A 16,265-nucleotide genomic window follows, 5' to 3' on the forward strand; every position below is an offset into this window, starting at 1 on the left:
GAAAACCAAGGAACTTTTTTCACTGGCAGATCTGCATTACAAAAAAATGCCGAAGGAATTTCTTCAAGGTGATGGAAATGACAACACATTGAAACCTGGATGTTTAGGAGGTAATAAAGAATGTTGGAAACAATAAATATCTGGGTTATATAAAAGAGTGCCTTCCCCTCTTAGTTTAAAAGAAGTAAACAGGATTGTTTGAAGCAATATATATATAATATTGTCTGGTAGGATTTATAATATATGTAGGTATAATACATATGACAGCTGTAGCATTGAGTATAGCAGCAAGGGACTTATATTATTTCAAGGTTTCTACCTTTTACATGAAGTGGTACAATATTAATCCTAAGTAAACTGAAAAGGTAAGGATGTATATTACAACCCCTAGAACAACTACTAAAAAATAATGCAAAGAGATATAGCTTTAAAAATAGACAAATTAAAAATGACTTCTTAAAAATACTCAGAAAAGGGGCTTCCCTGGTGGCGCAGTGGTTGAGAGTCTGCCTGCCGATGCAGGGGACATGGGTTCGTGCCCCGGTCCGGGAGGATCCCACATGCCGCGGAGCGGCTGGGTCCGTGAGCCATGGCCGCTGAGCCTGTGCGTCCGGAGCCTGTGCTCCGCAACGGGAGAGGCCACAGCAGTGAGAGGCCCGCATACCGCAAAAAAAAATACTCAGAAAAGTTTAACTAAGGCAAGAAAGGATAAACAGGAGGAAAAAACCCACAGGGGACAAAAGGAAAAAAATAATATAAACGGTAAACCTAAATCCATCTGTGTCGATAAAATTATCTCTAGTGTTAATGTACTAGACTCTACAGTTAAGGGGCAGATATTGTCCAAATGGATAGAAAAAAAAAAAAAGGCATAACTACATGCACTTTAAAGATAGGTCAAAAGTAAAGGGATGCAGGGCTTCCCTGGTGGCGCAGTGGTTGAGAGTCCACCTGCCGATGCAGGGAACACGGGTTCGTGCCCCGGTCCGGGAAGATCCCACATGCCACGAAGCGGCTGGGCCCGTGAGCCATGGCTGCTGAGCCTGCGCGTCTGGGGCCTGTGCTCCGCAACGGGAGAGGCCACAACAGTGAGAGGCCCACGTACTGCAAAAAAAAAAAAAAAAAAGTAAAGGGATGCAAAAATATATACCATGCACACAGTGAGCATCAGAAGTCTGGGGTGTCTATATTAATAATAAATAGGCTTTAAGACAAAGAATATTACTAAATATGGGTGGACTTTTATAATGATAAAATGGTCAATTTATTTAGAAGACATAACTATCATAAATATGAATGTACCTAATAATATAACTTAAATACATAAAGCAAAAAGCCCACAACAGATTTAAGGGATTTCCATAATTGTAGTTGGAGATTTTAGTACTATATTGCATCAACTGAAAGATGAACTAGATAAAAAGTTGGCAAAGTCATAGAGAGTCTGAACAACACTACCACCACCTTGGCCTAATGGACATTTATAGAGTGCTACACTCACCAACAGAAGAATATACAATCTTGTCAATTGCACGTGATATAATCACCAATATAGACCAGATTCTGGGACATAAAACAAGTCCCAATAAATTTAAAAGAACTGAAATCATGTGAAGATGACAATGAAATCAAATTAGTAATAAAAATCATATCTAGGAAAAAACCTAAATATGTGAAAAAAATTTTTGGAAGAAAAAGGAGCCACAGTTCTAAAGAATCCATGTGTCAAAGAAGAAATCATAATGGAAGAGAGAAAATAATTTGAACTGAACAGTAATGCAAAATATCGACAATTGGGAAACAGAGATAAAGCAATACCTAGAGGGAAATCTAAATGCTTATTTTAGAAATAAACAAAAATAAAAAAGAACAGTCTAAAATCAATGACTAATGTTCTACCTTAAGAAACTATACATACAGGCAGACTTCAGAAATATTGTAGGTTTGGTTCCAGACCACTGCAAAAAAGTGAATACTGCGATAAAGTGAGTCACATTAACTTTTTGGTTTCCCAGTGCATATAAAAGTTGTGTTTGCACTGTACTATAGTATATTAAGTGTGCAACAGCATTATGGCTAATGAAACAATGTACATACCTTAATTTAAAAAATACTTCGTTGCTAAAAAGTGTTAACCATCATCTGAGCCTTCAGTGAGTCATAGTAGTAACATCAAAGATCACTGATCACAGATCACCGTAACAAATATAATAATAATGAAACGTTTGAAATACTGTGAAAACTACCAAATGTGACACAGAGACACGAAGTGAGCAAATGCTGTTGGAAAAATGGTGCTGATAGACTTGCTTGATGCAGGGTTGCCACAAACCTTCAACTTGTAAAAAATGCAATATCTGTGAAGTGCAATAAAGCAAACTGCAATAAGGCAAGGTCTGCCTATATATATATTTGACTCCACCCTTTGGACACAGCTGATTATCCAGGCGTGGGGTCCTCAACCTACTGAGCCTATTTTATATATATGTGTGTGTATACACACACACACACACACACACACACATACACAAACCAGCAGAAGGAAGGAAATGATAAAGAATGAAATAATACAAAAAATAGACAACTACAGAGAAAATTAACAAAGCCAAACTTTACTTCTTTGAAAAGGTAAATAAAATTCATGAACCCCTAGCCAGATATATTAAGATAAAATAAACCACAAATTAAGAATGAGAAAGCAATGATCACCTTAGAGTCTACAGAAGGTAAAATGATAATTAAAATATTATGAGAAATTTTATGCCAAAAATTCAAAATAGGTGAGATGAAAAATTCCTTGAATAATTCAGCTTAACTGGAAATGACACAAAATGAAACATAAAATCTGAATAGTCTTGTATATTAAATACATTGAAATTTAATAAAAAATAAGTCTTCCCACAATGAAATTCCTGGCCCAGATGGCTTCACTGGTGAATTCTAACAAATATAAAGATGCTCTTTCAGAAAATAGAATACTTTCCACTTGTTTAATAACATAATTTGACAGACATTGCAAAGGAAAGAAATCTATAGTCAATATCCCTCACAAACACAAATACAAAAATACTTAACAAATATTAGTAAATCAAATAAAGCAGTATAAAACAGATACTACATCATGACCACATAGAGTTTATCCCAAGAATTCAAGGTTGGTTAAACATTGAAAATTAATATAACTCACTGTATATAGAGAACAATGGAGAAAATCCACGTTTTTAAATAGAGGTAGTATAAGCACTTGACAAAAGTTAGTAACCATTCATGATTTTTAAAAAAAAATCTAAGCAAACTAAGAATAGAAGAGAACTTCCTCTTTCTATTAAATAACAAACGTAATGGTCAAACTGTTGAAACTTCTTCCCTAAAATCAGAAACAAGACAAGGATGCTTATGCCCACCACTTACATTCAAATTATATTGGAGGTCCTAGCTATTGCAACAAGGCAAGAAAAATAATAGGCATAAAGATTGAAAAGAGAGAAGTAAAACTGTCTCTATTTGCAGGTGACAACTGTTTATGCAGAAAACCATGAGGGATCTACCAGACAGCTGTGATAACTAATAAGTGATTTAACATGGTTTCAGGGTACAAGGTGTTCAACCAGGAAACAGAAACCACACAATAATTTTAAAAGGAAAAGTTTGGTATAAACAATCACTGAGTGTAACAGGGAAGTAACTATGAAGGTATAAAGTGATCCCTAAAGAACAGTGCAAGAGAGTACCCAAGGAAGGGACATCTGGAAGGCAAACACCCCTCCCCAAGGCTAGGATTCAGACCCCTTTGGAAAAGTGTGGTTGCAGCCCTCTGGATGCTGAAGTTTGCTGTGTTGCCTGGGCAGAGCTGATCCACAGTCACTGGATATACTGGAAACACCCCAAGGGTTGCAGGTAAGCTGAAGCTGGTGGGTGGTCATACAGAGGGAATTGGGGCTTTAAATACTTCTGTAAGTTTAAAAAAATAAAAGAGATGGCTCCCAGGTACTCCAGCTTACACGGACCTTGAGTGCTAGATGCTTCTTTCCTGATGGTGTCAGTGAAATTCCTGGGGAGCTCTCTCCCTGCATGGCTTGGGTCGTGTGGCCCATCCTTTAACAAAACAGCATAGCTGGGGTGGCCCCGGCAATCTGAGTTTCAACCAGCCCCTCAGATGATTCTGATTCTCACTCAGGTTTGAGAACTGCTCCCCTAGAATTACATTAAAGGCATACCTTATCTCCAAGTTTTGGATAATTTTTCTTGATCCCCCAAAAAACTGGTCAAATTACATTTTTGTAGTATTTGGCCAAATTCATTCACATCAGTGCAGGAAAATGTGTTAATTAACATATATCAGCCTCCTTGTGAAATTGTTACAGTTTAGAGACATACGTTTTTGGTGAACTGCTAAGGCCAGAGAATTTCCTTCTGTCTGGAAATTTTGTAAGGAATCTAGGGTTGCATTTTCAAACCCAGCAACTTGGGCTAATGCTGGACACAAGTTTACTTTGGACCCACCCTCCTCGATTTCTCTCTCATCTGCACACATGTACACACATGCATACAAAGAGCAGTTTGGTTCTAAATGTTTAACCACTGGCTCTCTAGGAATGTAAAGCCCTGATTTGTGGCATTTGCAATTTCCATGGTGTAAATACTCCCACCATGGCCAATTATAAACTATCAACATGAAGTCATGGACTTCCCTGGCGGTCCAGTGGTTAGGACTCTGCCCTTCCACCGCAGGGGGCACAGGTCGATCCCTGGTTAGGGAACTAGGATCCTGCCTACTACACAGTGAGGCCAAAAAAAAAAAAAAAAAAAAACCATGAAGACAGTAAATGAGGATTTGGAAGAGACGCACACAGTGATTCCCTGGGGCTGGCGCGAGCCTGCTCTGGCACCAGTGCCATACTTCCAGAGGTGGCCCGTCCCTGGCAGTGCCTCCGCCTCACCAGAGCCCCAGCAGTGGAGGCCGTGGGGACAGCTTCTCCTGTTGAGTTAACTCCAGGTGTGGGAGAAACTGGTGGTAGAAGCACATCTGCACACACCCTCTGGAGCCAGCCTTCCTCAGCCTGGTTTTCTTGCCCTGCAGGGACCTGCAGGCTGCTACGAGCACCAGTAGGTCTCTGTCACCTGACAACAATAGGGACCTGTTCGGAGCTGCCCCGCCGGTAGGTGGGAGTCCTTCCGTTCTGTTTGGAAACCAAGGATCCTTGGGGGTGGGTGCTGGGGCCTCGTCACGCAGAAGGTGGCCAGTGGATGTAGCAGCAGCTACAGCCAGCACCCAGCGCTCTGTGGGTCCTCCCAGGGGACGGAGCAGGCAGGACAGGGTGTTGGACGGTATGGCCTGGAAGGTGGTCTCACACCACTCTCAGATGGCAGCCACCTGCTCAGACTTCTCCCCAGGACGCCCTGGGAGTCCCTGGGGGAGCCCCCAGTCACAGTCTGAGCTGCTGCTCAGGGGAGGGCGGGACATCAAGGTGGGGACCAGAAACCACCCAGCGGCATCACCAGAAACTGCAGGCACTGTTCTCGGGGAGCCATGGGGGAGTCTGAGAGATGGGCTGGGGGCAGAGCAGAGTTTACCGGCCCCCCCACCCCGTGGGACACGCAGTCTGGGCTGAAAGGGTGGGGAAGGGCAGTGTGTGTCAGTAGCACTTAGCTAGCCTGTGCTCCCTCATCTGTCCCCTCACGCCTTGGTGGAGTCACCCAGGGGCCCGGTCACCATCTGCAGCCCCAGACTGGCCCGCTAGCCGGGTCAGGAGTGCACATGCATGCAGCTTGGTTGGGGTGGCCTCCAGCCAGCCACAAAGGCCCCACGATGTGACCAGTGTCCAGTGTCCAGAGAGGCAGAGTGGCCGGGAACCACCGCCTGGGATGAAGTCACCTGCTGGCCGTGTGACCTGGGTGTCTCCCTTTAGGTCTCTGTGCTTCAGGTTCCCTGGGAGGGGTTGACGTGTCAGAGCAGGTCCGAGAAAGAAGCCAGGTGGGGTGGGCACATGGCAGGTCGTCAGGGAACAGGCTCCTCGGCAGGATGACATCATGGGCTGTCCACTCTGCGGGCTCTGTGGGGATGGACGAGGCAAGGGGGGCAGCCCTGGGTGGTCCCGGGGAGCAGAAGCCGCAGGGAAGCTGCTTGCAGACACCCTACGGAAAGGTGTCTGTTATGGGTTGAATTGTGTCCCCCTGAAAAGGAGTTGAAGTCCTAACCCCCCAGTGTCTGTGAATGTGACCTGATTTGGAAATAGGATGATTAAGTATAAGTGAGGTCATTAAGGTGGATCCTTATCCGACTTGTTCTTATGAAAAAGGGAAATTTGAACACAGACATGCACACAGGGAGAAGGCCATGTCAGGTGGAGTGGAGACGGGGTGAGGAGGCTACAGAAGCCAGAAACAGATTCTGTCCCACAGCCTCAGAAGGAACCAGCCCTGTTGCTACCCCTTGATCTCGGACCTCCAGTCTCCAAACTCCCTGCCTTCACAAAGTGGCCAAAACCATACGAAGGTGACTCATAGTAGGTTATGAAAGTCTCAGGAATCAGAGCAGGGAAGGAGAGAAAACGCCAGGTCTTGTTGAGGGAGCCTGGGGACAGCTGCACTGGGAGGGGACTGTGGTCATGTCCCCAAGCAAGTGAGGGAGACAGCTGGGGAGGAGCAGGCGGGTGAGGACACAGCACGTGCAAAGGCCCTGTGGTGGGAGCAGACCCAGTGGGTTCCACGTAGCACCCGGAGGCCACGTGGCTGGAACAGAGCCGGGGACGTGGAGCAGAGCAGGAAGGGAAGCAGAAGGGGTCGGAGGAGGCGGGCGCTGAGGCCTTGGGGGCTTCAGCTTCTGCTGAGCCAGGAGGGATAGCAGGGGTTTAACAGAGGCACCGTCACACTGGCTGCCGGGGGAAGGGGAAGGTGACCATGCGGTAATCCAGGGGAGAGGGTGGCTGAGACCCAGGTGGTGGTGTGGGTGGTGAGACACGGGCACATCCTGCTAATATTCTGAGGGCACAGCTGACAGATGGCCAGTGGCCAGGGGTGGAGGGCCAGCCCACCTTTTAGGAAGGCTGAATCCCCCGAGGATGGGGTAGGTGAGGGAGGGGTTGGCCTGGTGGAGACGGAGCCGTTTGAGATGTCTGCTGACATCAGTGGGGCTGGCCGTGGGCAGCTCGGGTCCATGGCAGAGGCCAGGGCTGGAGAGGAAGGCCGGGGAGTCACCGGCACAGAGACAGAAGCCCAGGAGGCTGGACAAGGCCAGCGAGAGCTCAGGAGTGGGGGGAGCACAGACCCGGGGTCCACAGCGCCCAGTGATCAGGCAGAAAAGCTGGGGCAGTCTGACTCTGTTACCTGGGCCGGGGGGGACAGGACCCCCACTGGGGGCTCCAGGGGGCAGTCATTTTGTATCCAGTCCCATTCTCTAGCCACAGCTGGTCCAGCAGTGGGCTCCTCTCCCAGCTGGGCCAACCAGAGGCGTCTGCACAATGTCTGCAGCAAGGATGCAGGGGGTCCGGCTTCCCAGTTGGGCTGTTCCCAGTTTGACTAAGCCCCAGGGCGGTTGTGGGAGCTTGGTACTGCCCGGGAGGCAGAGAAAGCAGTCACACTGATGCTGAGAGGGGGCAGTGTGGACACGGCCCCTGGGCCCCACACAACACCCGGCCTGGGTCCTGGTACTTGCAACCATCAATCCTGGCCCTAATAGGTGCACCTCCCGGGGCTGGGGAATCTGTGCGTGGAGGGCGCCCCAGAGCTCTCTCCTCTCTCCCTCCCTCCCTCCCTTGGGGTGGGGACCTGATCAGGAAGCAGGACCCTGATTTTCAACCTCTCCAACTCCCACCTCCCTGCCCCATGTGCTCCCAGAGGCCTCTCTGTTGAAGGCAAGGAAAGAAACCACAGGGCTTTGAAATCATCCATCGAGTTTAATGCATCGTACAGAAGGAAAACTACATCGACATATTTAAGACAAACACTTTCTCTAGTCCCACTATCCATCGGACGGTCCTCCTTGGTCCAAAAAACTAAGTCTCAAGACACATTGGCAGCTACCCCTCCCGGGTCCAACCTTTCATATCTTCCCGTTACATTTTTTTTTTAAATTTAATTCAATCCATCCAAGAAGAAAAACCAACCAACAAAAAAAAAGGAACCTGAAGACATTTACATCGCAAGCCACGCGGTAATGCATAATTGGCATCTAGAGTAACCAATATATAAGACGTGTGTCTTACAGTTCACTTTGTTCATCAATAAAAGAATATAAAAATCTTGTTCAACCCAGTGTTGAGTGTATTAAAATAGATCTGTATCGTACAGCACAGTTTCTCCCGGAGTCGTGAAAATGACAGGAGGGACCATGGCAGTCTGCGGGGTTCCGGCCAGCCTCCTTGCTCTGCACCTGGCAGCGTGCGTGCATGCGTGCATGGGGCCACGTGTGCACACGCACACGTATGTTCAATGCAATTCGGCACCGTGTGATGTGCTGGGGGTGGGAGTCCTGTGGCTCCCGGATGCTCATCCTGTTGTGCTAAGTCCCTCGGGACTGGAGAAGCCAGTGGGCGTGACAAGCCCGCATGGCCCACCCCGGATGCAGGGCGGCGGGCACCCTTCGCTCTCGTGGAGACAGCAAGAGGGACCCTTCAGTCTCCCGAGGCCACCGCCCTCTCTTCCTCCCCCTCCTCCCACTTCTTAAAAAACCCTCTGGGTCCCTCCGGTTTGGCAGCTCCCCCACCCCAGGGGTTTTCCGTTCATTCCGGGCAGCAGAGACCATTGTGAACAGGAAAAGAAGTCACCAAGGGTCCCCTTCACATTAAATATCTCACAATAAAAACGCCATACAAAAATGTAAAGTTATTTTTTGGCATAGTGTCTGTACTGGCAAGAAAAGAGGAATGGAATACTTTTATCGGCTCTTCAAAAGGAGGAAAGAAAAGGCTTCAGTCGTTAAGTTGAACGATTCAACCCAAAATAGAAAACCTGCCAAACGCCTCCCTGGCGTGGCTGCAGCTCCATCTCTCGCCCAGAAACTCCATGAGAAAAAGACATCGAGGGCAAGATGAGTCCAAAACATCAGCAGAGGAAGGAGGCGTGCAGCGAGGGCGCCCCCAAGACCAGGGGGCAGACGGAGGCCTGGCCGGGCCACAGCAGCGTCCCCTGGGGAGCTTCCTTCAAGTTAAACAGTTGCGATTCTGAACGCTAATAACACTGACAACACGGATCGGGCGTTCTGGAAGGCCTGGCGTGAGCCCGACGGCCCCTGAGGGCGGGCGGCTGAGTCTACCTAGATTTGCTACCCGCCTCTCGCCCCAACTAGCTCTACTACTTGGCTACGTCGTGTCCTCGGCTCCCCTCCCGCAGGGCACCTCGGCCCTTCTCTCTCCCGCGGGGGTGGCACGAGGCCGAGGAGACAGCTGTGGCCAGAAGCCGGAGGGCCGGGCAGCCCCCCCAACAGCAGGGAGCTGACTCTGTGCCCCGACCTGGCTTCCGGGCGTCCCATCTGACCTGAAGGGTGCAGGACTCCGTCCCCACCCATCCTGGCTCTAGGACTCTCACTCAGCTTCTTCTCCCTTCTTTCCTGTCTCTGTCTGGTTTTATTTTTGTCTGAAATTCATAGTGTTTATGAATTAAGGCTGACAGAACCCTCAGGTCTTGTGAGCAGGGTCCCAGTGACTTTCCGTGGGTGTGAAGACGGGTCCCTTGGGGTCAGTTGTGCCCTGGGGGGTGCTGGAGGGCAGAGTGCATGGCCGCTGCTGAGGGCTTGGTCCAGGGCCCGGCCAGCAGCGGGGCGGGGCTGGTGGTCGTCATGGTGACCTGGAGCATCTGCTCGCCCTGTATCAGTCTCAGGAGGGCCCTCAGGCGGTCCAGGGACGACTGGGTGCCCCTCTGCTGGGCCAGCAGGCTTGTCTTAAGCTCCAGGCATTTCTGTCAGGGGGAGGGTGTCAGAGAGAAGGGTCTCAGAATTCAGTGACACAAGCCACCTGGGGCAGCCACCCCTCAGCTTTCTCGGAAAGCCCCTCCCTTCCACCGCAGAGGCTGAAAGAAACCAGGAAGAGGGCCTCACGCACACTAGGCAGAAGCGAAAAATGGAATTAAACGGCAGCCAGACCCACAGGAGAAGTTTGTCTTAAACATTCAGGGCGGGAGATGATGTGCTTTGCAGGCATGTGGGAACGTGCTGCCTCGTGGTTGTGAGGCTGCCTAGCTGACCACATCTACCTCTGCCGCTGGAGGAAGCTCCGAGCCTGTTTTGGCTCAAGTGCAGCCCTGCAGACGACCTTCAGGCCACTGGCCAGTTTTCTGCACTTCCTCTGGCCTGCTGTATTCATGGCCATTTCTAGCCTTTTATATACCATGGCGACACAGTGAAGTGGTTAAGGACTGACGCCTCGAGTTAGAGTTGTAATTATGTGCTGCCTGGGCAAATAAACTCCTTGAGTCTGCGTCCCAAACTCTAAGAATAATCACAGAGCCTCTTCATAGGGTTATGGAGAGGATTAAACGGGATACTACATTTAAAGGGTTTTACCAGTTGCTGTTACCAACATCACCACCATCATCAGAACCACCACCACCATCACCTCCATCATCACCACCACCTCCACCATCACCATCACCACCTCCATCATCACCATCACCACCACCATCAGCACCATCACCATCACCTCCACCATCACCATCACCACCACCATCACCACCATCACCACCACCATCAGCACCATCACCATCACCTCCATCATCACCATCACCACCTCCATCATCACCATCACCACCACCATCAGCACCATCACCATCACCTCCACCATCACCATCACCACCACCATCACCACCATCACCACCACCATCACCACCACCATCACCACCACCATCAGCACCATCACCTCCATCATCACCACCATCATCACCACCATCACCATCACCACCATCACCTCCATCATCACCATCACCTCCATCATCACCATCACCACCATCATCACCATCACCACTACCACCACCATCACCTCCATCATCATCATTGCCATCATCACCACCACCATTACCATCATCTTGTTTATCACCACTCTACAGAGAAGAAATCACTGTGTTCACTTTATACAAGAAGAAACTGAGGTTCAGAGATGGTCAGGGCCTTGCTGAGGTCACAGAGCTGAGAAGCAGTAGAGCCAGATGCTCAACTGCTCGATAACTATTTGTCAAATGAGTCACACAGCTGCCTTCTCCACCTGCTGACTTGCTAAGTGATGGTGGTGAGTCTGTCTTCTCCTGGGGCCTCAGCAACCAGACAGCGATGCTTTGACTCTGCACCCTGTGGTTCTAAGGGCAGACGCCACACCCCGGCCCTGCGCACCTTCACTGCACCCTGTGGTTCTAAGGGCAGACGCTGCACCCCGCCCCGCGCACCTTCACTGCCGAGGCCAGGTGCCGGTCCCGCTCCTCCAGCTGTCGGCGCTCACTCTGTAGCTCGCTGCCCCTCTGCAGCAGCTTCCGCTTCTCCTCTTCTTTGACTGTGAAAGAGAAGACCAGGCCCCACAGGGAACTGCAGGCCAGCAGGGGCTGGGCCGAGGCTGAGCAGGAGAGGTAGAAAGAACCCCAGGCCTAGAGGTCGTTCTGGCCACATCCTCCTGCAGGGGCCGGCGGCTCTCGCTGGATGCACGGGGACTGGAATTCCATCCCTGCAGTAACTGCCCTGCACCCAGGACTAGTCCCAGGGAGCTCTTGCCCAGAACAGCCTCTGCTGGGCCCAAAGTGAGTCCAGTGGTCTAGGGGCAGGGTTAGACAAAAGGGAATCGGTGCCCTTTCCCAGATCCCGAGGGTGTCTTTCTTACCTGTCTTGTGGGTGACGTAGGAGTGCACAATAGCCAGCATCCCGGTCCAGGGCACACCTTCGTCTTTCTTTAAGGCCTGGAGGGCAGACAGGGAACTGAGCCAGTGGGCAGCCCGGGGCCCGGCACACCCTGGCTGTGTAACCCGGGCTGGTGGGGGGATGAGCTTCCTGGACTGTCATAGCCACCCTCTCCCTAGGTCCCCGCAAAACCCAGAGTGACAGGCGCTCACGAGAGTTGTGTTGTTTGAAAAAAAGATGACTGCCCAATGATTTCACAAGTAATACATGCTGTAGAAAAGCCTACTTTTAAAAATGCTGATACTTCCCCACCACCCAGCCAAACACAGGTATCTTGTCCCAGGTTTTTATTATTCCGCACACTGTTTCTTCTCGGACGGCTGATGATCAAACTATACAGCAGCTATAAAACCTGTTTTTTGTTTTTATTTATTTTTTTATTTTTGGCCGCACCACATGGCACGTGGGATCTTTCCCAACGAGGGATTGAACCCATGCCCCCTGCAGTAGAAGCGTGAAGTCTTAACCACTGGACCGCCAGGGAAGTCCTATTTTTATTTTTTTAAAATGTAATCCCACATGGTGAACAAGTCCCAAAGGATCGCAAAATCCTTGTAAAAAATCATTTTCAATGACCACATCTCACTGAGTAAAGCACTGGAATCTACTCCACCAACTCCTGGGGGGAAGCCAGGCTGTTTCCTTCTTTTCCCTTTTATAAAGAAAGGATGAGGGGCTTCTTTTTGCACAGAACTTTACCTGTATATGACTATTTCCTTAGACTCTATTCCCCAAAGCAAGACGCCGGGTTTAAAAAAAGTACACATCTTTAAGGCAACATGTAAGAGTGCCCGCTTCACCGCACCGTCACCAGAAGGGAGTGTTGTCGTTTTTGCTAATTTGATAGCTTTTCATTTGCGTGTTGTCATCAGTGAGATCAAACGTGCTAACTGGCACTGTTTTTTGTGGTTTGTGTTGTTAGTTCGGTTCTTCCCTGGGAAATCTGGAGTCACCAAGTCAGACAGCTGCAGAGGGAACCTCTGCTCACTCTACACCCGTGGTCCTCAACCGGCAGTGTCTGAGGTGGCCATGATGGGGGCTGCTGTTGGCATCTAGTGGGTGGAGGCCAGGGACACTGAACACCCTGCAGTGCACAGGACGGCCCCCAAAATGGATTATCCTGGGCCAAACGTCAATTGTGCCCAAGTTGCGAAGCCCTGTTCTTCACCCAGTTCCTCTCCTCACCCCTCCACCGCCCTCCCCGTCTCTGCTCACGCGGGGGACGGCCCAGGAAGCAGAGATGGTCTGAGTGGCCTCAGACATTGTGCCCGGTGAAGGAGGGCCCTGCGGTTCCGGGAGATGGTGAGGGTGAGGGTGCGGCCGCTCCCCAGGGACACAGCCTCCTGTACCTTCTGCTGGCACTTGGGGCACACCCACACGCCCTTGGGTGCTGTCTTGAGGGGCGGATCCAGGCAGCTGAGGTGGTAGGCCCCTGGGCAGGTACCGCAGGGCTGCAGGTTGGCCCCTCGCTTGCAGGCAGTACAGTGCTCATCGTGGGTGATCTCGTTCTGGAAGAGACGGGAGGGTGGGAGGCAGGTCAGCCGGGCTGGGAGTTGGGGGTTGGGGTGCAGGACCTGCCTGGGGCCCAGCTCTTCCACCAGGGTTCTCAGCAGCTCGGGAAGAGGAGGAGGAGGGGTGATGACCAAGGGGGCACAGGCCTGGAAACCAGCAGCATCCGGGTCTCCTGCCTCAAAGCCAGCACCCCTCCAGGTGTGTGGGCTCCGCGCAGCAGGACTCGGGCTCAAGGCACCTCCTGTCTCCACGCCCGGGCCGGCCTACAGCTACAGGGTGGCTGCAGACAAAGGCTGCCCGCCACGGCACCGGACCTGCGACACTGCAGGGTTATGGCTGCAAACAGCACGGCCTAACGGGAGTTTCATCACATGGTGCTTTTTAGCGGTTTGACTGTTACAGGCATGTAGGGACTAGAAATGTCTTTTACAATTAGATCTGAAACTCAGTAAAGAAAGACACTGAAAATAAACTCTGAAGCCGCGCCCACAAATGAGGTCATGACCAGCCAGCATCCTGGGAAGCAGGGACGTGGTGCATGTGTGGTGGGTTGGGGTCTCGCACAATCATCGAAATGTGGGCATGTGGGGTGAGACCCTGAGACCCAAGTCCAGTCCCTTATGAGGTAGGGAATGAGGACCAGAGAGGACCAGCTCTGCCCAGGGTCACACAGCAAGGCCAGACAGAACACACAGGCACCCAGCATCGGCTGCTTCCATTCAGGGCTTCGTGGCTCCCGGTACCCCTGCGTCCAGAGGGCTCCTGCTTGAACCTGCGGGCTGAGCCCTGTGGTGATGTCCAACTCTGCTGGGCAGGCTGAATAGTGGACTGGTGTTGTACAAAGCCCTCAGCACCGAGGACGGAGCCCGAGGCCCTCAGCTCCACTCCAGGGAAGCAGGATGCTGGGGTCCCGTGCCCCCGGCCAGGAGTGACCCTACCTGGACTGTATGGAAAGCATGCCCCACCCCCCAACCAGGCGTGAAGACCAGGGCACACGTACCTTCCAGCAGGGGTCCTCATTGGCTAGCACAGGGAAGAAGTGTGGAGAGCATGTTAGAGGGCACGGGAGGGGCACCAGTCAGGACTGGAGTCCATGAGGCCCAGTGTGAAAGGAGCATGATGGGAGTGTCACAGGCCCCAGTGACTCCTGGATCCTCACCCAGGGCCTGATGGGAGTGTCACAGGCCCCAGTGACTCCTGGGTCCTCACCCAGGGCCTGGTGGGAATGTCACAGGCCCCAGTGACTCCTGGGTCCTCACCCCACAGGCCCCAGTGACTCCTGGGTCCTCACCCAGGGCCTGACGGGAGTGTCACAGGCCCCAGTGACTCCTGGGTTCTCATCCAGGGCACCATGGAAGTAACAGTCTCTGCCCCAGTCATGGCCAGGACCCGCCCAGAGATAGGTTCATGGTGGCCCCTGAGCTCCCCGAGGCACATGGCAGCTGTGAGCTGTCCAGCGCAGGGAACATCGCTCCAGGGGTCCCTCAGAGTGACTTACTGTCAGCTCGTCTTCAGCCATAAGGCACTTCCATTCTAGTGAGTGATGCCAAACCACGTATTTTAATGATCACAAAAAGTAGTTTTCTTTTTAATTTCTGGAAATCATACCATCCAGTGGGAAAAACAGTTCCTGCGTGTACACAGCACTCAACAGTTCACAAAGTGCTGTCACGTTCACCCCTCCTGTCACTGTCCCAGCTCTGAGAGGCCGGGACTATTATGGGCCCATTTTATATAGATCAGCAAACCAAGGCCCAGGGAGGTAACGTGGTATGTGAGGACAAGCGTGGCCATGGCGCAGGGGGCCTGGTGAGCTGTGATGCGCTATCTGCCGGTCAGCAACCATGTGGCCGCTGCTGTGGACAGCGCAGGCTGGGTAGCCAGGCCGCTGCCTGTGGAGGGAGGTACGGCCCAGCCCAGCCCCAAAGCTGCCCTGCGGGAGAAGCGCTTACCTCTTGCTGTGAGGAACAGGGGGGTGTTGAGATAGTTGGACGCCAGCCGCTTCCTCTGCAGGGGACAGAAAACCAAACCAAACCACCAGATCGTGGGGAGCCCTCCTGGGTGACACTGACCCCGCCCAGGGCTCACCCAGGACAGGCTCCCCATCCTGGGCTCCGGGCTCCAGCCGGACACCCACGGCCAGAGGCAGAAACGGGTACAGACACAGGGGCATGGGGAGGGGGAGAGACAGGTTGGCCAGGGCAAAAGCCAGCAAAGGCTCTGCCCAACGGGTCCATCCCTGCTCCCCGTGGGAATATCTGCCTCATTCAGGAAGGTTAGGGCTCTCCGATTGGGGCAAATCAGTAACAAAGCTGACATGTGGCTATCCATCTGTGTTCCTCCTGTATCTTCTTTCTCAGCTGGTTCTGGGGTCAGGTGGGGAAATGAGGTGTATTATGGACTGGCTCGCTAAACCCCACTTCTCGGCATGAGTTCCAGGAACCCTGACCACAAAGAGTGGCCCCTGGTGCCCAAAACATCACGGGTAGATGGAAGTTCCTGGTATATTCCAGAAGGTGGCTTTAGTCCTGGGCTTTAGCAACCACAGGCCACGTGGGTTCAGACTTTGGTGGTTCGACATGGCTTTGGCTGTGGCAAGAAGATGGTTCTAGACTTGGGTGATGGGCTGTAAACCCATCTCTCTCGACATGATTGGGCTGTGTTCAGGGCCAAGGGAGGGACCCACAGGAGGGCTACTCCTGGGCTACATATGTGTCCAGGGCTCAAGGTCACAGGGCTTTGCATCGGCTCTTGATTCGCTAATCAGGTCATCTCTGGCCGTGGCCACAGGCTTCGGAGAAGAGGTCACAGCCATGCCCACAGAGCAGGGGACGCTTCCATCAGTGAGCACAACCAAGGGGACAGCGCCCATACTGTACAG

The 16,265-nt window shown here is 51.4% G+C and overlaps 1 protein-coding gene across 1 annotated transcript in view; it reads right to left on the reverse strand.

The window, feature by feature from the left end:
- Nucleotides 1-7,961: 7,961 nt before the first annotated feature.
- The window catches only part of PHF21B (PHD finger protein 21B), a 97,010-nt gene continuing 88,706 nt past the window's right edge, over nt 7,962-16,265 (reverse strand). The window contains 6 exon segments of the mRNA XM_082635650.1: nt 7,962-9,894; nt 11,371-11,474; nt 11,796-11,871; nt 13,222-13,380; nt 14,385-14,407; nt 15,337-15,391. Coding sequence (XP_082491776.1) covers nt 9,676-9,894; nt 11,371-11,474; nt 11,796-11,871; nt 13,222-13,380; nt 14,385-14,407; nt 15,337-15,391 — 636 coding nt within the window. The 3' untranslated portion in view covers nt 7,962-9,675.

The sequence above is a fragment of the Mesoplodon mirus genome (genome assembly GCF_964341445.2).
Source record: "Mesoplodon mirus genome assembly, chromosome: 11".
In the NCBI taxonomy this organism is placed as follows: domain Eukaryota; kingdom Metazoa; phylum Chordata; class Mammalia; order Artiodactyla; family Ziphiidae; genus Mesoplodon; species Mesoplodon mirus.